Source organism: Lepidothrix coronata, unplaced genomic scaffold, assembly GCF_001604755.1.
Source record: "Lepidothrix coronata isolate B3197 unplaced genomic scaffold, Lepidothrix_coronata-1.0 Scaffold111, whole genome shotgun sequence".
Lineage (NCBI taxonomy): Eukaryota > Metazoa > Chordata > Aves > Passeriformes > Pipridae > Lepidothrix > Lepidothrix coronata.
This window is the reverse complement of record NW_016690291.1, coordinates 2,979,529-3,002,003: the sequence shown is the minus strand read 5'-3', so window position 1 is coordinate 3,002,003 and position 22,475 is coordinate 2,979,529. Positions and strand designations below refer to the sequence as shown.

Here is a 22,475-nt window from a genome sequence, read left to right as displayed (position 1 = left end):
TTTTAATTTAATGAGGTTTTCCTTACCCTTGCATGATGAAAAAATCTTCACTCATTATGTTTCAAAATGTCTATAATACTGTATTTCCAGTATTATGCCTCTTGCTTGTGTCCCATGAATTCACTTTTATCCTTCTGTTCCTGCCATATCCTTTTCAGTAGTGTTATAATTTCAGCTGACTTTACATATGTTTCTTCACTCTAAAGGGATCCCATCAGCTTGATGTGAATGTAGATTTTTTTTTTTAAAGTTGAACATCCTTTAGATGTTCACACTAGAACACAACTAGTGTTCTAGCCTTGACAAAACACATTCTCAAATGCATAGGGCAAAAAGGATCCATGTACGTTACAAGCTGTAAAATGTGGAGAGAGGAGCCGTCTTCTTTGACATCAGTGTCCGAGTAGCAAAGGTAGAGTCTGCCTTGTAACATGTGTATTTGGGTTTTAAGCTTTACATGAAGGAGAGACACAGGAGTGAAAGGAAACTATTTCTGCCTTTCTGTGGTAATGCCATTATTTTCTGTTAAGTGTATTTGAGGAAGATCTTCCTTAACTATTCAGACATGAAAATATGCAGACAGACAACTCAGGACAGCTGCAGAAATACCTGACTCTTTAAAGTATTTTAAACCCTATTTGTTTGTTCTTTTTGGCCCCGTGTAGAGATCCTTCAAAAATACCTCTCTGAAGGTTTTGTTGATGGTGTATACCTAAGAAGCACCAAACAATACAAAAATATTCAGTGTTTCAAATAGAAACAGATGCACAATAGAATGTAATGAAATTTATTCACCTGTTTATGTGAGTGCTGTGCATGTTTGATGGGTATAACTATTAAACGGCTTGCCCATGTGTTGCCAGATAGTGAATTAAATTCTAGTAAGTCTGCTTAAGTATCTGTATGCTCATGAATATGACATTTAGTCTATTTACACCTCTTCAACTGGGTTAAAATGTCAAAAAGATGTATTTTTGTAGTATAAGTACCTCAATTCTTTTTGACATTATTTTCTGTAGCTCATTTTATATGCATATCTTTCTTTTATATTATCATCATGATGGTATTAATTTGGATGTGCAAATTAGCTCTTCATGATGTTGTCATGTCAGCATCTGGATTCAAGATGTGCTGTTTCATAAGCATCACATCCTATTGCGTTTCATCACAGTCCCCCTTTTCTAATCTAATTATTCATAAGGAACCTTGGGGATTGTGCTAATGGGCATCTGAAGCTATAAAGAGTAATGAAAGTGGTTGTGTTACTGCTATGCAATTAAGTGTGTACAGAATACCATTCAAATAATTAAATTCAGAAATTTTTACCACTCTTTTTCTCGTTTATAGTACATCAATTACTTCTCTGAAGTTAAAAATAATACCAGTGGAGTTTAAGAACTTTTTATGAGAGTTGTAGCATTTGTGGTAAGAAAAGCTGATTTTGGCTTTTATTATTAAAAGCTTCAGCAAATAAGTAGCGAGTTTTATGATTTTTTTAAATGGATTTTTCATGTTTTATATGAAAAGGTAGAGGATTGTGGTTGAAGCAGAATTTGAACTGCTGCGAAACCAAGGGGTGTGAGTGTGTGTGCGTGCTGTGTGTTTCCAATTTAATATTCTGTTCATTGGTTTGATTGGGTACAATACACATTATACTGCTGCTGCTGGTAACTTGTATCAGCAGTCATTGCAATTTGTAAGTTCAGCCTGACCTTTGGTCTAGGTTCAGTTTTCTGTCTTTGTTCATTTGGATGAAGTGTTTTGATGAATGAAGATAAAGTATTTAGATCAAGTAGTCAATATGTTTTCTGCTGATAATTCCATATTAATAAGTGCTGATGGTTAGTATCTTTAAGGTCTACTGACAATCTGATTGAAATCAATGGCAGTTTTGCCTCATTTAGTTCAATGGGAGCAAGAATGAGTCTTTAACCAGCAGAAAATTATAAACACCAGTCTCTGTTCATGTGTCATTCACTATGAACAAGAGTTTTTATGGTGCTGTCAGGCTGAAAAAAATCCTTTTCTCTTTTGATAACAAAGCTGCATTTAGCTGAAGTAATCCCTAGGTAGCCTGTTAGAGGTGTTCCAGCTTTGTTATTCCCAAACAATAGGGAATGTGGTCTCTCGCTGATTCTACTTAAGTAGTTGCTACTGCTCAAAATAGCTTGAGACTGCTGTGCAGCTGAAATTCTGCTGCAGACATCCTGCATTAACCTAGTTATATTGAATTTTCATGTGAAATTCAGAATTTATTTTAATTCTGCAGAGTACATGATATTAAATACATTGTGCGGTTCCTTTTTCCAGAACACCAGTAACAGCCATGATGTTCCATGACAATGAAGAGGCCACGGCATTTTGAAAGCATCCTCCATCTTCTGTCTTTTATTATACACAGCTGATTGGGATCACATCCTGTTCTGGGCTGCCTTAACCATAACAATCCCACTATCATTTTAAAATTGCTCATCTGCCAAGTAACCTACTACAAAACTGAGTGGCAGCTTCATAAAACAACTCTGCCAGGATATCTTCCTAGTTTCTTCTCAAATATCCACCAGGAGAAATGAGCTGTGAAGTTTGAATGAGAGTTTTAATAGGTCCATGTCCTGTCTGACCGAATGACACAATGGCTGAGGGGGACTGACAGCTTCTCTCTAATCATTTTTGTAAAAGCTAGAGAAAAAAAGGAAGAGGGGTAAAGTGCACAGAAAGCCTGGTCTCTGGGCTAGATTACCAGATTGCTTAGGACTTTAAAGGTCAAACTCAAGACCTTAGGTTAGTACCTCCTTAATTAGTAGGAGACAGCCTTTATAACACAGGAATAGCATGCTTTTGGCATTACTCAGCAAATGTCTACACTCTCCATTAGTTCATAATTTAAAATAGTCTTGAAGTACAACAGTATATTAGTAGGTCATTAATCTGCTCTTACAAAGGCAAGTAAGTTTTGCCTCCAAGAGAATAAAGTTATATTCATCTCACTTTCTGTTCAAAATACTCATGGTGCTTGGTCATATCAGTCATCTCCAAAGTCAGGCTAAAGCTGCCAGATATTCTACTGTAATTAAGGCAATGACTGGCAAATTTTCTATCCATTTTCTGCAGTTAACCATTGCTGTTCCCATTTGCTCTTGAATAAAACTCAGCATTACTTTCATATACCTTTGGGCCTCTGAGATAACAGACATGTCTGAAAATCAGTAGATGAGAGAAGAAATCCTTCAATGCACTCAAATAACCTTTTTTATATGTTTGTGGGTTTGGCTTTTTTTTTTTACTTTACAGTGGTAAATTTTACATTTTTATAATTATATATTTTTTCTCTGGTAATTTGTGTTTTTCCACATTATTTTAGTTTCCTTTGATTACAGGCTAAGATCCTTAATTCACAACTCTAATGTATTAAATAGGGACCAGTTAAAATAGCATTGCTATTGATTGCTTCTTACTCTTCCTATTACTTTTCCCTGTTTGTGGATTTCTATGTAAATATGAAAATAATTGTTTAGAACAACTTAGTACAATAAAAGGTATGTTTTTTTTTTATTCCTACTTGGTGTGTAAATATCTTTAATCATCCAAGTAGTCTTGGTCGATGGACTGTACTTCTGGATATTCACCTAAAAACTTAAATAATCCTTGAATCTGACATGTGGTTAGTCATTGCTTTGTTAGGCCTAACTTCTACTAATGCTTTGTTCTTGCACTTTACATATAAATTATTATCTTAATGATCCTTAAGTTTAATCTTGTGCAGATCAGATATGCGGGGTAGGGGAGGTTTTTGCCTGTTTTTCATTGTCAAATGAAATGTCTCTCCTTTTAAAGCCAATTTCCACACACATGTTCAAATCCCTTAGATAAAGAATATGCTCATTTACAAAGATTATAATTGATTTTTTGGCCCTGTTTTTAATACTTTGCACTGTAAATGACATCCCAGTGGAGAATAATCATCATACAGATGTTTGAAAGCTCCTTCCTGCCGAGTATGGTAATTGGAGTCTATAAAGTGTCATCAGGCAGCACATTGTTTCTAATTAGTACTAGACAGTTTCTCTTGGCTTTGTATAGTTTTACTGGCCTCTTTCCTTCATTATTTTACCAACTGACTAGTAAATCTTGTCAGTCATTGAAAAAAACCAAACCAGCAGATGAAAAGTTAGAAATTCTTCTGTGTGGTTCATGGTATCCTGCTTTCCTTTACTAAAAAATACATATTTTTGTATGGTTTGATTCTGACTTTCTAAAGCTATCAATATGCTTTTAGCTTCCATGGGTCAGGTACTACTCTGACATCTTCTGAAAGACTCTACAATCTCACATCAGCAGGAGAAACATTAGTACAACAATAAATTTCTTTTCTCATAAAAGGGCTTGTATGATAATGATTCTCATTTGTCTTTTGTCTGAAAAAGGAATGTTTTAGTTGCTGCTTGAGAGTTGAATGTTTATGGCAGACAGTTTGCCAGGATATACTCAGAAAAATCAACAGTGGGATGGAACTGGGCAGATAAAAGAGTTTCTTCTATTGAAAGGAGCTCAAAATTATGTGCAAAATTACTTGGAAAAGAAGATTTGCTGCCTGTTTCAGCTCCCCTGTGTGAGTGTACTGGGGTACAGGTCAAGTTCAGTGGTCCTTAATGAGGGTTGGATTGTACCTTCAAAACTCTGGTAGGTACATCCTTCTTGTAGGTTAATTTAGCCCAAAGTAGTGTCCCTGTATTTCCTCATGTGTTTTTGCAAGTTCTTTTTGCCTTAAATAATCTGGGAGTTTATAGGACTGTAGAAGATAGACAGAAGTATGGAATTTGCAGGCCCTGGCTGCTTTCTTCAGGCCTCCATTCTAAGCATGAAGAGCTAGTTCTCTTGTGATAAGACTCTGAGGCAGGAGCCATGATGATTTTTTTTTAATATTTATATTTCTCCCTTACATGCAGTGAACACCTTGTCTGAATATTCAGAAAGCACATAAAAAATTTGTCATGATTCATTCTTTAAATGATTTCCTGTTGATTCCAGTTGAAGGTCACTCTAATAATAAGGTCTACATTTTGCTTGAAGATCAAGGAAGTTTAAGAACACCCTCATGAACAGTTAACAGGAAGTAATTTGTTGTATAGTCTAAAGTATCAGACTGAGATTTAGGAGGTTGATTTGATCCTCTCCAAATGACAGCATCCCCAGGAAATAATGTTCTTTCTCCCATCTTTGTTTCTGTCTTGAAGCGAAATGATAATGCTATACATCTCTTCCTTCATGTCTGTGTTCTTTTTAGTGTTTGGGATAAAAATAATATATGACAGCTATATTCTGAAGAAGAGCATAGTGTAAATAATAAAAATAGAATAGACTATTTCAGTTGGAAGGGACCTGCAACGACCAGCTAGTCCAACTGCCTGATCGGTTCAAGGATGACCAAAAGTTAAAGAATATTGTTAAGGGCGTTGTCTGAATGCCTCTTAAACAGTGACAGGCTCCAGGATTTGACCACCTCTCTGGGAAGCCTGTTCCAGTTTTTGACCACCCTCTCAGTAAAGGAATGCTAAAGAAATCTTGTTGTCCAGTCTGAACCTGCCCTGATGCAGCTTTGATCCATTCCCGCATGTCCTGTCACTGGATACCAGGAAGAAGTGATCGGCACCTCCCACTTTGCTTTCCCTCCTCAGGAAGCTGCAGAGAGCAATGAGCTCACCCCTCAGCCTCCTTTGCTCCAAACTAGACAAACCTGAAGTCCTCAGCTGCAACTTCTAGAACATTCCTTCCATCCCTTACACCATCTTTGTTGCCTTCCTCTGGATGCATTCAGAGACCTGAACATCCTTCTTAATTCATGGGGCCCAGCACAGCACACAGCACTCCAACTGAGGCCACACCAGCACTGAACACAGCAGCACAGTCACCTTTTTTGACTGACTGGTGATGCCTTGTTGGATGCACTCCAGGATGGGGTTGGGCTGCCGGGGCCACTGCTGGCTCACCCTGAGCTGCTGTCGGCCAGCACCCCCAGAGCCTTTCTGCAGGGCTGCTCTCCAGCTACTCTTCTCCCCATTTGTACTTGTGCCTGGTGTTACTCAGTCCTAGGTGTGGAATCTGACATTTTGACTTTTTAAATTCCATCCCATTCATCATAGCCCAGTGCTCCAGTCTGTCTAGATCCTTCTGCAAGGCCAATTACAGAAATCCTCCTTACTGGTTGCAGTGGAAAGTATACTTAGTATCTACATTCTACTTACTATGGTACTGCTTTACAGTGGACCCTCCAGTTAGTGCAAAGCATGTGTCAAAGCAGACCTCTTTCTCCAGTGAAGTATTGCTGATTGTACAAATGCGTAGGAGGCTATTAAACTAAAAACAGCAGGTGTTTGATCTGAGGTGGTGTTCCAAGCAAAGTACAGTGACACATTGCTTTCTGAAGTAAAAAGAGTTTATTTGTTACTTTACTGATAAATATTGCATCACTAAGGGATAACAATGTAAAATAAAAATATTATTGTAGAGAGCTAGCTTCTTCCAGGGTTAGGAAATAGTGCCAGAGACTGCAGCTGTCCCCTTCACTGCAGCATGAGGCCTGATGGAAACTGCAAGCTGGTGCAGGCATGGAGAACACAATGCCTCTCTCCACTCAACCAGTCTTTGGCAAATTTTCCAGCATCTATTCTGTGGTTCTGGCTTGGGTAATACTTTTCCCTTATCACGGTCCTTTGAACAACTAACCAGTGTGTTTCTCCACTGTTTTGCCCCGGAGAAACCTGTCAACACCTTTTCTCTTCATTCTGTATTTAATGGATATGTCAACATTGCTTAATGGAGGATGGTGAAAAGGTATGTTTTGTTGTTAGCTCTGAACATGGCAGTGTGTCCTGACAGCAGTGATGTCTTGGGCACAGCGTCGTGCTGTTGTTATATTGGCTCTGATGCCAGTTCAGTCAGTTCAAGCTCAGATACTCCTCTGCAGTGCTCTTCTGCAGTGCATAAATACACCCTTATGCAAACAAAAATTCAGAAGCATCTCAACTACATATCCATAATTTATAATTATAGTGGGATTAAAATAGACTTGAGGCTTCAGTTGGCCTCATGTCTCAGAGCTGCTGTACTGCAGCAAAGGCTGCTCTGCTTTGAGAGCACAGCAGTAATTACTGTGGACTGCGTTTTAACAACAGCGATGATTGCGAGGCGCAGCTTCAAGGATGTTGGGGGAGGTTGGAAGCCTTGAGCTTCTGTCAAGGGTTTAGATGTCTAAATGTTATCTATGTGGGCTGCAAATTAGCAGCTCTCAAACTATATGGCTTCAGGAGGCATGGCCTTAGGGAAGGTGCCTGCAGATTTGTGAGCCATCACCATATGCTTTGAAGCCCCCCTGATCTGGGGAGGCTCCTAAGAAAATTCCTCTAGTTCTGTCTTAGTAGAGGAGACAGAAATCTGACCTACTGATGTTTGTTTTTCCAGATTATTTTTTTTCAACTTTTCAGTTTTAGCAGTAGGCTGGCAAAAGCTATATTTTGCATTTAACTTTTTGATAAAGAAGGATTGATGGTACTTAGTGTTAAAACATGATAGGTTTGAAGCCTTAAAATCCATGTTCCATAGTTGTAAACAGAGTGGAAATGGTCTGATTTCCCACTTGCAATACTGTATTATTAGACTGGAAAGAGCTTTTGGGGCTGTTTACATGATGATTGGGTTCCCTGCATGCTGCTACATTCTGAAGCAGGAAAAAAATTGGAAACTGCTTGATCAGCAAGCATTTCCTGTTTTAGACATTGTCCATAGCATTTGTAATATATGCTGATCTAGTCCTGTTATGTAATTGATGTCCATTGGGAATATCCTAAAACAGGGATGTTTATTTCCCAAGGCTGTTAACAGTTGTTTGATGTTTCTTTATCAGACACAGACTGGGGAAAGGTGCATTGATTTTTAATGTCTTTTGCTCTTTAAGTAATTTTTTTTAAATGAGTAATTATAGAAATACAATGCATTTAAACTTGCGGGCAAATTTAATGTTGAGTTTTGCACACTCCAGCTATCTAGAATTCAATGTTTCGGGGCCAGGAGTTCTTCTATTTCCTGACATAATAGGACAATTTAGCATGCTCTGAATTTTAAGCATATGAGCAATCCCATCTTTCCTCACATTTTTTAGTTGGATACATATGTGTGTGTGTATATATATAGGTAAAAAAATGAAGACTTTGGCCTTTCATGAACTGAATCTTATGAAATGAGCTTTTAGACCAATGTAAAGTTGTGTAAGCCACTATCTTTTTTATATCACTTTCGCACTCATATGAAACCTTAAAGCAGTAGGATGATATGAAGCTGATACAGTTATCCTGTTTGTTTCTAGACAAGCTTGGGAGCAGTCTCTAGTGTTCCATCAGTAACAGCAACCCATGTTAACACTAAAAAATCTGATTTTTGTCTTCATGGGGTCATTATGTAAACTTGCTGAAGAGATCGTGATTGCAAACAAGAAGAGCTAATTGCATGATCTTTGAGCTTGGCTTTAGTTTACACACTTAAACCAGCCATACTACCTGAATAATTCTTAGAGGTCACAAACATGAATTTCAAAGGGTGCTTAGAATGGATCTAATATATTATGATGTGCATGATCTTCATCAAAGAAGTATTAGGCACTCCCAGAAGTCCCACAGTTTTATGATCTTGTGACAGACCCAGAGGCAAATTCAGAGTTGTCAGCTGAATTGCCTTTGGAGCCTGCCAAGCAAACAGATGCTAATGTTAGATGAGTAGCTACATGGCTTGGCATGGAGCTCCCATGACAGGCAACAAGCCCTGTGTGTGACCTTATCTTGCTGGTCCACCACTGGGAATCACAGAGGAGATATCTAGTGATGTGCAAGTTAGAGCTGTATGTTGCTCACGGTATTTGGATATAGTTTATTTGCATCCTGTACTCAAAGTGTCCGATGAGTAGATTTAAACACTGCTATCTACCCTCATGTGTTACGACTGAGAAAAGTTATCACGGTTTGTTTTCCCTGCACTGGTTCTACAGGCTCCAGAGCCCCCTGTATGCTGGGAACCCCCAGCCTCTGCCAGTTGCAGTAGAAAATAATCTGACATAGCAGAGTGCGTTACTCTTCTGTGTGCCTGTCATGGGTTGAGACCACAGTGCCACACGGGTTCCCTCTGAGTTGCGATCAAGAAGTACCTGTGCCTGGGTAAACGGGATGTTTGGGTGCACTGGGACCAGCTGGCACAGAGGGGCTCATGCCTGTGAGGGTGACATTCCGCAGCTTCCAGAACATGGTGGCCAGGTGCGTGCTACCTGTTGGGAAGTGTCCCTGCCTAGCAGCCTCTGAACTGTGCTGAAGTGGTGTTCGGAGGAAAGCCATTTATCATAGCCAAGAGCCTGTCAAGGTCCTCTCTTTAGCAATTTAACAGTATGAATCATAGCACTGCAAAGCCCAAGGATGTCCTGGAGCTCTTCCTCATTTGCCAGCGCAGAAAGGGCTGTGGTGTCTCTGCCTTTCTTTGACATCACTCTGTGCTTAAAGGCTCTGGCTCTATTCCAGCTTCTAGCTCCATGACTTTTAAGATTATATCCCCCTCGCTTCACCCAAAAGCCTGCTCACTGGGCTTTTTCCTCCCTCGGTGGATGCTATTGAGATGCTTTATTTGTTGGGGCTCCATCAGTATATTCATTTAACAACATGCATACTCATTTGAGCTGAATACAGGAACATTTAAGTCTCTAGACAAGTGATTAAGAGCTTTATTGAATAGAAATGTTTTCTGAACCACATCCTGGATTATCTGTCCCTTAGTATGTGTATAATCAAAACTGCTTCTCTGATCTTGGATAAAAACTCTGGAGGATCTGTTTCATTTTTTCCTTTGTGTGAAATGGGAATGCTGACATTTCCTTACTGACTTCCTTGGATTGCTGTGGAGTTTAATGCCCGGAAAGTGCTTTGAACGTGAGAACTGCTGTGACAGAATTACTGAGAGCTTTGCTTCTGGAATTTAATTGCTTAGTTAAGGAGGGGGGGAAAAAGTTCAGAACCAGCTGGCAGTGAAATTCTATTGAAGTTTATTTGTAATATATGTAATATATGGAAATAACATTCATATTGAATCTGGTTATTGAGGATTTTTTTTTAAAATTTTCAATGACTTTTCATTATTCTTTAATATATTTTAAATTAATTATTTTCCTTTAAAATTCTAAATATGGATGGGATTTTTTTCCCTTGTTTTATAATAGGCTTTTAGCAAAACTTGATGTTTGCTTATTGTAGATCATTGTAGTTATTATGCACAAGCATAATCACTTCTGACAATGAAAGTAAAATTAGTATATTTTAATAATTTGTATGCTTTCCATATTTGGCTTTCATTTGCTCCAAAATGAGGCATGAGGTTCAAGGTCTTTCTGCTCTCAATAAAACCCGGTTGCCTAGCATTTCTAACACTTGGCAGCACCATTTCTAATCTGTCTGTAGCTGGCAGCCAGGCTGTGCAGCTCCTCAGTGGGAAGTACCATGGAGCTGAGCAGCAGCTCCCAGCTCAGGCAGGCTTCCTTCTGTGGTTACCACTTTAAACTCCGCTTGAAATTGTAAATCCATGGCAATTTTTTTATCTTTTGTCCTTCAGTGTTGGTTGGTAAGAGTAGTGGACTGGCACATTTTCTAAATGTGCTCATGTTTATCAGATGGAGTGTTCCAAGCCTGTTACTCAGTCCTTAGCTTGCATGAGGGTCTCATCTGTCAGTAAAGAAAGAAAGAAAAAAGAAAGAAACATCCGGCTGTATTTTTTCTTTTTCTTTTTTCTGCCCTCCCCGAAATCTCAGAAGAGTAAGTGACTAGCATGTGTTACACAGTGTAAGTTGTGAAGGAGATTTGAGGGAATGTGAAGGTTAGAAGCCTTCTAACCTTTTAGCTTTGCTAAAATAGAGATTGATCTGCAGCGTTTCCTTAATTTTAAACATTGTTTGTAAGAATAGATACAAGCATTGTTACCAAATAGCTTAGATTTAGTGAAGGTGAAAGGCTTTCTAGTGAGTTTTTTCAGTTTGTTCATGCTGAACAGGATGGAGGCATCAGCACTTCCCAGGCTTCACCTCTTTGGACATCCCCAGTGGCGGAGGCACCTGCGGGAAGCAGGGCTGGAGTCATCCCCGGCACTGCCTGTTAGTGCCCAGTGCCAGTCTCACAGCACGGAAAGGCTGCTCAGTTACTGCAGGGGATGCAGGGACGCTATTGGGGAGCCCCTGAATAGCTATTAAAAGGAGTCATAGCAAGCTTTTTATCAGTCCACTGAGTGTCTCAGATTAAGAAGACACAAAGCAGTGCTCTTAGAGACTTCAGCAAGGATAATGGTAACGTTAATTAAGCATTCTGCAGAACCAACCACTGAAGCTTTGCAGCTGATCCAACCGGGTCACCTTGAGCAAGAAGACACTAAAGTGCATGTAAACTGTAGCCAAATTTTTGAGAAATATGTCCTAATTTTCAGCTACACCACGTCTGACAAATGTTGCTTGACCTTATTTCCTACTGAAGCAGTGGGAAACTTTCCATTTACCTCAGTGGGCAGAAGGTCATGTCTCTTGAGCCTCTTTTCCTGGAGGCCTTGTACTCTGCAGGAGGGAGATGGGTGCCAGAACCTCTGAAATAAGGGCTTTGAGCTTTTAAATTAGGAATACACATATGTAGGGGGGTCAGTTTATGAAAAACTGAATCTCAGTAACTTGCATTCAGTAGAAAGTGCTGTTTTTAGCACAGAACACTGAACCCAGATAATCTATTTTACATATTTGTCCCATAAGCAATTTTTTTTCCACATTGACTGTGCTCCAATAATTGGGTGTCATTTCCTGACATTTCTAATTTGAGAAATACAGCTAGAAATTAGCATATGATTAAAAAGCTGTTGAAATAATTTTTCTAAGCTCTTAAAATAAATACATACAAAAATAGTTGAGGAAAAACCCAACTCTATTAAAGCTCCATGCTAGAAAGAGGAAATCACAGTGTTCATAGGTGTTCATAGAGGGCGTGCAAGTTTTGGGTTTGTTTTTTTAGATTCTGATTCAAGTAAATTCTTTCTTTGAGTGAGCACTGAACATATGTTCAGATGTTCTGAATGGGAAGGCGTTTTCCTTGGTCCCCGAGGATATAAGGATGCACGGATCTGTGAAACTCAGCAGTATCATGCTGTTCTCATGATCACCTAGACTCATGCAGGCCACCAAGGTGTGCATGTGTAGCATTTCTAAAATCAAAAAGCTGGAGTTTAAAGATGAAAAAAGAAAAGGGAAAATTATCTCAGTGCGTGCAAGGATTTGAAGTTATGAAATTTGTTGCTTCCATTATTTTTTTTTACTTTTTTTACTATCATCCCTAGCTGAAGTGGTCATATTTCAAGGAACCTTTCAAGACCTGTTCAGGGTTTGACCCTGTGGTTTTGGATTTCATATCAGGAAGAGATTGTCCTCAGGAAGAAACGTGATATTTAGCCTGATAAACCTCCTTGTTCTTGTGTGACGAGATTAAATGGGACTGCTTGGTTTTTGCCCTTGATATATTTTCCCTTGCTAGCAATGAAGCCAGGCAAGGTGTCACTTAGCAAAACAACTACATGAAGTGTAGTGGAGACACATCTCTGGACTTCATTCTGTTACTGATTGATCACCTTGTTTCACTGATCCCTGAAGCACTTCCACTGTTAGCATCTGTGTTCAAAGTTTGCTTTGACCAAAACCGGTTTCCTGTTGTGTTTTGCATTGCCCCTGCATCTAACATGGAGCAAACATTTGCCATTTTTCAGCCCTAACTCCACCAGATTTTAAAGATATAATAAAGGAGGAAAAAAAGCAAAGCGAAAGCTTTGCCAAGGTGACAGATAATCCCAGGAGCAAAGGGGCAGATAGATCCTTCATTTCAAACTGCTTATTTTCTGTTGTAGCATTTCTTTGTACTCTTTCATGCTTTCTTAAGCTCTCATGTGTGCATATAGTCCCTCTTTTGTACCCATCATCATGCTTTTGCTCTTTTTAACATGTTTGTATGCTCTCTCCTCCTCTTTCCATCTCATGCATCCTTGTGTTCTCATTTTCTCTCATGTGTTGTCCTCACCGGGCCACCCAACTGTCTGCTCATATCCTACGTCATTTTGGTTCCTTGGAGAGGTGATCAGGCAGTTTGTGTGTAGGTCAGTGAACTTCTGTCTGGGTGATATGGTTTAGTGGTTTAGGGGTTGCAGTGGGAGTTCTGGGTTGACAGTTGGACTTGATGATCTGAAAGGTCTTTTCCAGCCTTGGCGAGTCTGATTCTATGACTCCACATCTTGTCTGCCCAGAGTGGAGCTGGCTTTCTGGTGTGCAGGTTATTAGCATTAAGTATCTGACTGAGCCAAGGTGGACAGTGTGATATGTGAGAGTTTGCATTGTGCTTACTTGAATTTTGAGGAGTGATTTCTGATGTCATACAAGCCCTGGATCCAAGATGGTGAATAACATTGCTGTGAACCAAAATAGATGTGTGTTACAGAGACCACTACTTCAAGTGGGAAATTTTTCTGTTGTCAGGGATTTCTCTGCCAGCTATTTCAGAAAAGAAGGATTCATTTGACCTTTTGAGATTTTGCATACCTTGTTTTCTTGCTGTTTGAGGAAACCTTTGAAACTTCCACTTTAAAAAAGGTAGCAGGCTTTTTCTTTCCATTAATTTTTTCTTTCCCTCCATTTTTTTCTTTCCCCTTTTTTTTTTTTGTGTCCAAATCTAGACTAAATTCTGACAGCACAGCTCTTTGTAATGGCCTTCCCTTCAAGATGCTGTAATACTGCTCCTCTTTTATTTGCCATTTGTCTTTTTGTTTTATGGCTCTCTTTGTTGCAAGCTTCTTTGTTGTTTCTTCCAGATTATGCCCCTCAGGGACTTTTGTATCAGTATGACTGAACATTGCTTGCAGCCATGCCAGATTGTGCTGTGATCTTATTGGATTTCACAAACCAAGGTTAGGCCAGGTCAGAACTTGGTTGAAATAACGTAGACTACAAGATTGCCTGCTAACCACTGGGAACACGCACAACAAAAACCTGACCCAGTTGCTGATTCAGTCAGCTCAGGCCAACAGTGTTGCTGTGCTGACTTCGGTGGGTGTGATATTAAGAAGTAGTTCTGACCTGTTCTGGCTGGTAGGATTTCCCAGCTTTTGTTTGAGAAAAGTACTGATGTTAATTCCTGTGTTCTGGCCCATTCCAAATCCTTTAATTCTCAATCAGGATTACACTGGAATTCAATTGAAGATTATATTCTCTGATCTTCTTTTCCCTGTACTGTTGCGTGATGTTTGCCCTCGAAACTTGCTATACTGTGCTGGGTGAAATAGTCCTGTCATTTTCTTTGCTTTCCTGATCTTCTGAAGCAAAATAAAGTATACCAGGGTCTTCAGATGAAAGGTTCCAAAAAGGTAGACATGTTTAGTAAAAATAACATACTGAAAATTATAGTTGAGCTTTTCTTAGATTTACTTGAGGTTTCTGACCAAAAGACTGTATGAAGATATGTAAGTACATTCAGATTTTTCTTCCCTGAGTGCATATTAGGTGGAAAATAATCTGCATTTATGTGAGTACCCCAAAATGATGGGAAGATTGATTATATAGATAAGGCTTTTCTAATCATTGCAGAGGTATTTAGACCAGTTTTTAATTGCTTATTCCTCAAAACAAACCTGTAGGAGGCTAGAAAGTGAATATTGAAAAAATATATAATGGCCAAAATTGACTTGAGCTACATGTACCAACCTTAGTTTCATCTCCCCAGTGAGCTTGAGGGGTGGGGTGGCTGCTGCTGAGTTCATTTGCCTGAGGTTGTGCTGGAGCAATGCTCTTAAGTTGAGGGAAGAGCAGCTACATACACCTTGGTGTGCACAGATGTACATTGATGGACTTAGATCTATCACAAAACCAGAATGTATCTAGCTAAGCAGCAGCTGTTGGGTAAAACGTAGCCATTAAGAAAATGTAAGGAGTTTGAATTGTGAAGCTGCAGAGGAATTAGTGACGTGTGAAAGGGCAGCGGTACTGGGAGTCAGAGAATTAAATACCTCAGACTGGATCAGGAAAAGCTTCCTGTCAGTTTAAGCTGTAGAGTAATATGACATCTTCCAGTGAACATGTAAAATTAATCTGTGAGTTCAAGTCTATAATGCATTGTACCTGCTGGAACAGTTTGCTGTGGCTGGATGTGGACCAGATAACCAGGAGTTTACACCCCTGGAGTATTTTCATTTTCTGAAAGTTTTGTGTTTGCTTTTTTCAGTCAGCATCTCTATTTTAAGTGAAAATATTGAAACTTTCAAATCCAAGTTTATATATATTTCTGCATAGACAAAATGGAGGAGGAAGATTAATGTTGGATAAAAGTTGGGATTTATGATTTGATTGGAAATGCTCAGCTGTTGGCATTGAGGTTACCCATAATTATTCTTAATAGGTAAATTATCTCTGTCTCTGATAATCCTAATTGTTAGTGCAAAGCTTGGCACTGCCAGCAGAGATATGGAAGGTGTAGTGCGGAAGAAGGCTGGAAGGAGTCTTTCATCTCTGCCATCCCTTGCCAAGGGCTTACTGTACATGCAAATTCATCAGCTTTTCCATTGTGGTGCATTTATATATCCTGGAGAGGGTGAAATCTGGTAGTTAATTGCTCTGTTTGCTCAGGGGACCATTCTGCAATGGAAGAATCTGTAGGATTGGGACCACAGTGACTGATGTTGCTACAGAATTAATAATAAATACATAGGGGAGTGTTCTGCAGAAGGGTATGAAGAGCTTTGTTGATTGATTCTGTTCCTACCTCCTCTGTCTTAGGAAGAGCCAGCCTGGCTAATCTTTTGTATGAAAACAGCATGACTAATGTTCACCTGCTGAACAGATATGCTGGATAATTTTATTTTTGGGGATGGGGTGGGGGACACCTGTTGATTTCAGCTGTTGTTTTCAGCTGTTATTTACAGGATCAATAAAAGTGATTTTCCAGTTCAAGGATAATTTTTTACCAACATGCTACATGTCTGTAAGGTCATAATATTGGATCTGCTCTTTTTCAGAACAAGTTAATTTAAAAATGATAGGTAGTTTCCAGTTCGGAATTAGTTTTTCTAATAGAAAGGAGAGATGTATCTGGAAGAAACACCTTGGGGGGGGGATGAGAATTTTGCCTCAGAACAACATCACTGTACGGTGCCCACAGATACTTAATGTATTGACTCCTTAAACAATAATCACTTAATTGTGTATGATATTTTAATGACAAATGCAATATAATAAAATGCAGATCTGTCTTATTACAATCCAGTTTCAGTTACTATTGAAATCTGTGCAAGTACTCCTGTGGACTTTACTGGGCATTGACTGATGCCCTCTGTAAAGTGTGGTGTAATGTTTTATGACCATCGTGACCATAGAGAAGAATATGTCATGATGTTGTGGGTGTATTTCAGGCCGATAGCAAATGTATTCAATATGAAATATGTTCAAATGCCATTCATTCCTTTTGCACAGTTATTTTATCTGATTCTTCTGTGACCTGTTGAGAACATCTCAGTGCATGACTCATGCACACACACACATGTATTTTAATAGATTCTACATTCTTCCCTCTGCATTTGGCTCTCCAGTTGGGTGGCTGCAGTTCTGCCTGTATGATTGGGGTAAGACACAGCTTTAAATGAGTAAAATCATGCAGGTATCATTTTATAAGCAGGAGACCACACCTATTATTGGTGTGAATTCTGCAGGATAAGAACAAAACAGCCAGGAAGTGTTCTTCCATTGGAAGCAGTATGAATGAACTTTACACACCAGAAAAGTTGATTAGACTTTTAGATTAAATAAAAAAGGCAATTTTTTTTCAAACTCAACCCATCCCAAGCCCCAGAGCATCACTAGCCATAACTAGAGTCTCTCTACTCTTCTGTACTCGAATAAGTTTAGAGCTATTGTGGTTATTACCTATGAATTATGCAGTCTGTGGAAGTGCACATTAAAATCAAATGCCATTACCTTTGAGAAGCTTTGGGTTCAGACCCAAAATATTGTAAGTCTTCATGTTCCATTTTTCTCAAAATCTACACATCCATAGATTTTATTCAACACACAAGAAAATTACATGCTTTAGGATTCCTCTTTCTTCCTTTGTATAGGTAGTAGGGGAGGAAAAAGGGAGGAAGATTGCTTTGATTTAGAAGGACTTTATGGTGAAGATTTCTTAAAAAAAGAAGATATTTTTCTTTACTGTGATTGGAGTAAAGTTTTCCTTTTTTAAATGATAAATTGTTTATAATATTTGAGTAAGAATCTGGCTTTTGGGTGGCTGTGTTGCTGATGAGAGCTACTGGCAGTAGAAGCTTTCTAACACTGAACTGCTAGTTTATTAAAAGAATAATGGGAACAGATGTTTTCAATTCATAAAATGTATCAAGTAAATGGTACATCCACTTGTTATTTCAATTCCTTTGAATTTTTGTGAACTCATTTGGGGCTAGGTTTTCAAAAGAGCTTAGCCACTGTCACTTCATTGTTCTCAGTATAAACTGATGGATGATGAACATGTTTGGAAACTGTAGCTTTTTGTGCCTAAAGGGGAGCTCCTAACTACTGACGCTTCTAAAATCTGGCCCATGTTTCTGATGAGTGAATACTGATCGTTACAGAGGATTCAGACATGCAATCTCTGAGTAATACCCTGCATTTGCCTGTGATTGTATATATGATGGTTTCTTAATTTACTATTGCACTAGGCATTTTAATTTAAATTATGCTAATAGTGTAGGATTAACTGCGGATTATGATTCCAGCATGTACTGTCATTCAAACACAAGCACCAGTTCTTTTGCTCCTCCAGTCTCCCTCTCCCTCTCATCCTCACTTGTAGTAATTTGTGCTCAAGACTGGCCTCCGGTTTTGATGAGGTTTCTTGTTCAAGCTGATACAGTTGCTTACAGAAAGGCAGTTGTTGAAAACTAGAAAGAGTGAACTTTCTTGTCGTCTGATGACACATTTTTATGGTGCTGAAATGATTTTCTGAAAGCAGTGATTTGAATGGGCTCTTGCCAGCACTGCACAGTGAACAGCTCTGGTTTTGCCTTCATTCCTCAGTGGTAGGACAGTGTACATGTACTTTGCTTTTGCACTCTTGACTCAAACACATATTTGAGAAAACCAGTGCTAGGGGCTTATGTTAAAACCCTCATAAAGGTTGCAGAATAAATAATTGTGCAACGGGAGTGAGATGTTACATTGTCCTTGTTACAGGAAATAGCAGGAGGCCACTTTTGTTGCTATTGCCAGTACTGAGATGGCTATTCTTGAAGCACAGCCTCTCCAGAGAGCTGCTCCAGTCCCAAACTGCAGATGTGCTGGAAACACAAATTTGCCTCATTAATGTTTGCACTTGTTTCATTGTGTAGCACCCTCAGATTCTAATGGCATGCAGCCTGTTTGCATCAGTGACTTGCTGTTGAATTCATCTGTATCCCTTCAAATCCCTCATTTGTTGCATTTTTTGTGAAGTGCCTCATATTTTTAGTGGCTTTGTGTTGTAGTAGCAGTCTAAAGTTTTCCTTTTTTCTTTTCCTTCCTCCAGCTGATATTATTTCTACAGTTGAGTTCAACCACACTGGAGAACTACTGGCTACTGGTGACAAGGGGGGTCGAGTTGTTATATTCCAAAGGGAACCTGAGGTATGTGAGTTACCAATGTAGTCCTTAATAGTTTGATAAAACCTGGATTGAATTTTAATACTTTAATTGAATTGAGTTAAAAAACTTGTTTATAGTCTCAAGATCCAGTAAAACAGAATATCACCTGTTTAGAAATGAAGTGAAAGAGGGATCTTTTCCTTGTAAGTTTGCTGTCCCAAACAAAAATGCTTCAAAGCTTCAAAATTCCAAAATAAGAAAAAAGAAAGTTATTTTTGTTTTACTTCTGCATTGTTTTAATAGCTTGTGCCTGATGATGGAACCATTCCATTTAAAACAATACCTTCTCTGTGGTACCTTTATGTTTCACTTGTAAATTCCATCCATCTGCAATGTCTTTTTTAGAAATCTTTCCTGAATAATTGACATTCCTTCAAAAATTCTGTCTATTATTTAATGCTGTTTCAATACGTACAGGAAATTTCATTCCTGTTGAAACAAGTCTGTCAATATCATGTTTTAAATGAGAAATTAAATTAACTTCCAATATTTTTATATTTATAAGACTGCCTATACACCTTTCCTAAGAGATGAAGAAATATTGCTCTCATAAACCGCATATTTTTGTTGTTCTTATTCTCCACAGAGTAAAAATGAGCCTTACAATCAGGGGGAGTACAATGTTTACAGCACTTTCCAGAGCCATGAACCTGAATTTGATTATTTGAAGAGCTTGGAGATAGAAGAAAAAATAAACAAGATCAAGTGGTTACCACAGCAAAATGCAGCTCACTCACTCCTATCAACAAATGGTAAGATGGATGAGAGTGTGCAGGACATATCAGTATTTGCTGTACTGTGTTTTAGTGCTGGTGGTATATGTTTGTTCATGTTAATCTACTGTTTTAGAAATTTCCTCTTTCAGAGTTTACCAAGACTGTCATACTGACTCTGATATCTGTTATTTATGTATTTTACCCATAGAATCATAACCTTTTTCCTATTGATTATCCATTGACATTTAGAGAGCTATCCATTTTTCTGTGAAGTGCTGTCCTGAAATAGGTCTTGTGACAAAGGCATCACCACACTCAGCAGCTTGTGTTTCACTGGGAATATGGAATTTTGTCTGCTGTATTTGTCATAACCGTTATTATTTATAGATGTGTAAATGAAGGTAGGTGAGAGAGATGAATTTCTTTTTTTTTTCATTCATTATCATCAGAATGGTTTATTTAAGTTTTAAAGAGTTACACAAATCTTTGGAAGGCAGGAGGAATAATAATAGGATATTAATACTGACTCATATTTCTAAAATGTTTGACTATTGATTTATAAAGGCAGTATTATTCCTAAGGGGGGGTATGAGGATGTGAAATAGGGGGAAGAAACTGAATGTAACTAACATACACAGGTGTCATTTGGACACCCTCAGCCTTTATTACTGCAGATGATGCATGAGGCAAAATACCTGATTTTAAATCTTAGATCTCATTGTAATAAGAAAATAATTTTTCTTGTGGAAGTTTGAGCATAATTAGGAATTGCTGATAAAAATATAGTGTAATCTGACCTCTGGGAATTGATACTTTGGTGCAAAGGGATTACTTTTAACTAAAATTTATAGCATTAAATAATATTTACAATAATTCACAGATAGCAGTTTTTTAATATTTTGTAGTTTGTTTTCCTTAAGGTTGTCTTTGACTTTCTGGGGGCACTGTTGCTTATTTGGAATGAAAAGTATCTGTTACAGATAGGTGATTTGTGCTAATTTAATGATTAGTCAGCTTATTATGAAGTTTGGGAGTTCTGCTCTTCTCCCATCATCAAAATATCCCTTCTTTCTTCAGATAACTAAGAATGGCTTCTTCCAAGTCCATGATACAAAACTAGATTATTAAAAGTAAATCTCTCCCTTTCCATTTTAAAGCTTGTTTTTAGAAACACAGAGAAATACAGCCAAGTCCTCAGATATGCTTCTTTTACACTTGGCCTAGTAGACCTTTATATGAGTCTTCTGGTTCATACCGTGATGAGAGGGGAGAAAGGAAGAAATAATCAGTGCTGCTGTGGGTTAATCCTGTTTGAACCAAGGGGCAAGCCTAGGACCTGGCAAAATACTTTGGCCTCTGTTTTTCCCCCTTCTTAATTCTGGAGCATACCAGCAGACTTCTTTGTTGTGAGGAGAACAGAAATGGTTCCACTGGCATAGGCTTTGGATTTTGGCTTTGAATTGCAAAACATATGTGTGTGCCAAGGAGGATTCCTAGCTTCCTGGCACTCAGGGTTGAAGTCTGAAGATTCACCTCTTGGCGTATTCTTAAAGATGGTTTTAATTTTAGGATAGAGACGGCCCGTGATGGATTACTCACTCTCTCACAGATTACCTGTGAGAAGTCTTTGACAACATATATCAATTCTATGCCTTTTAAAAGAGATAATAGTATGTTTCCTAACTTGTAGAGAACCAAGGCATTACCTGTTATACATGCTCATATCGGATAGGTTGTAGAAATATCTTCAATACTGGTTTTGTTTCCTAATTTCTGAGCCTGATATTTGAATGCAATTTTTGATATTTTGCTTTCTTGTAGTTTAGGATCTAAAGCACAGATTTGGTCAGAAAAATGAGAACTGTGATGCAACATCCTTGCTTTCCACGGGCACACGTGGACAGTGCCCATTGAATTTGCTGGAAGGAGCATCCTGCTGTTTGGGAACATGAGGGGAGAGCTGGTCTAAATCTAACCCTCAATATGTGAGACTTGGCAGGACTGCACCTGCTCAGATCTGTTTCTGTCATTATAAGGAGGACTTTTGTCTGAAACTGTTCCTGCACAGGTCACCTCTCTCAGAGGGGATCTTGGTTCCTTTCCAGTTCACGTGTTATCAACAGGTTATCAGCTTAGCTTTGATTGTAGCATCTTAATTAATGGAGGCAGAAGGAAACCACCAAGGCTTTCAAACCCCTCTGTGGATTTGCAGTGCTTGCAGTTAGCAGTTTTGTAGTTTGCACTGTAAACTGAAATGATTTTGTACTATAATAATAAATTATTATGATTCATTGATATCTTCTGTACTAGAATGAATTGGGGCCATTTTCGATGTGAGCTACATAGGGTAGATCAGAATTTGGCCCATACAGGTCCTTTCATCTGAGGATTTCAGACTGCTTACCAGACATTAATTAATTTTAACTTCATAACACCCTTGAGACTGAATGCTTAACCTCACAGAGATGTTTCTATTTTTTCTATTTTGCAAAATATAAGCATACTTAAAATTTCTAAGGAATATTTAAAGTCCAGAGGTGGATGAAGAAGAAGAAAACCAACATGTGATAACCTTAACTGCTACTAAAATAGTTTTCACTTGGAAAGGGATAGATTAATAGCAGTCAAGTCCAACAATGGAAAAACCTTTGTATTTTTTCTTATAATTAATTTTACAATTGCTGTATTTATAAATTTTTGTCTAGATAAGCAGAAATGCACTGTTTACGTGTAATAAAAATCCAAGTGGATGACATGGCCTATATATATTTTTAGTAATTAATTAATGTAATATACAATACAAATGAAATTTACTGAATATTTAAATGAACCTTTTTAGTTGCAGATTGAAGTAACTTCTTGTTCTGTAGATTGATCAGTTGTAATTTCTTTTTTGCTTGTAAATTAGCATATCAATATTATTAGGAGATGCATAATAGTAAAAAAACCTGAGTAATGGAGGGATTGATTTTGGAAAGAAAAAAGTTCAAAGTTATAGTTGCTATAGA

The 22,475-nt window shown here is 38.3% G+C and overlaps 1 protein-coding gene across 6 annotated transcripts in view; it reads left to right on the top strand.

Annotated features, from left to right (window-relative positions):
• PPP2R2C (protein phosphatase 2 regulatory subunit Bgamma) overlaps nucleotides 1-22,475 on the top strand; it is a 148,804-nt gene that overhangs the window by 72,997 nt on the left and 53,332 nt on the right. For all 6 annotated transcript variants that reach the window (XM_017824554.1, XM_017824549.1, XM_017824548.1 and 3 more), the window contains 2 exons: nucleotides 18,636-18,733; nucleotides 19,338-19,503. In XM_017824554.1, the coding sequence (XP_017680043.1) occupies nucleotides 18,636-18,733; nucleotides 19,338-19,503 (264 nt within the window). The remainder of the gene's footprint in view (nucleotides 1-18,635; nucleotides 18,734-19,337; nucleotides 19,504-22,475) is intronic.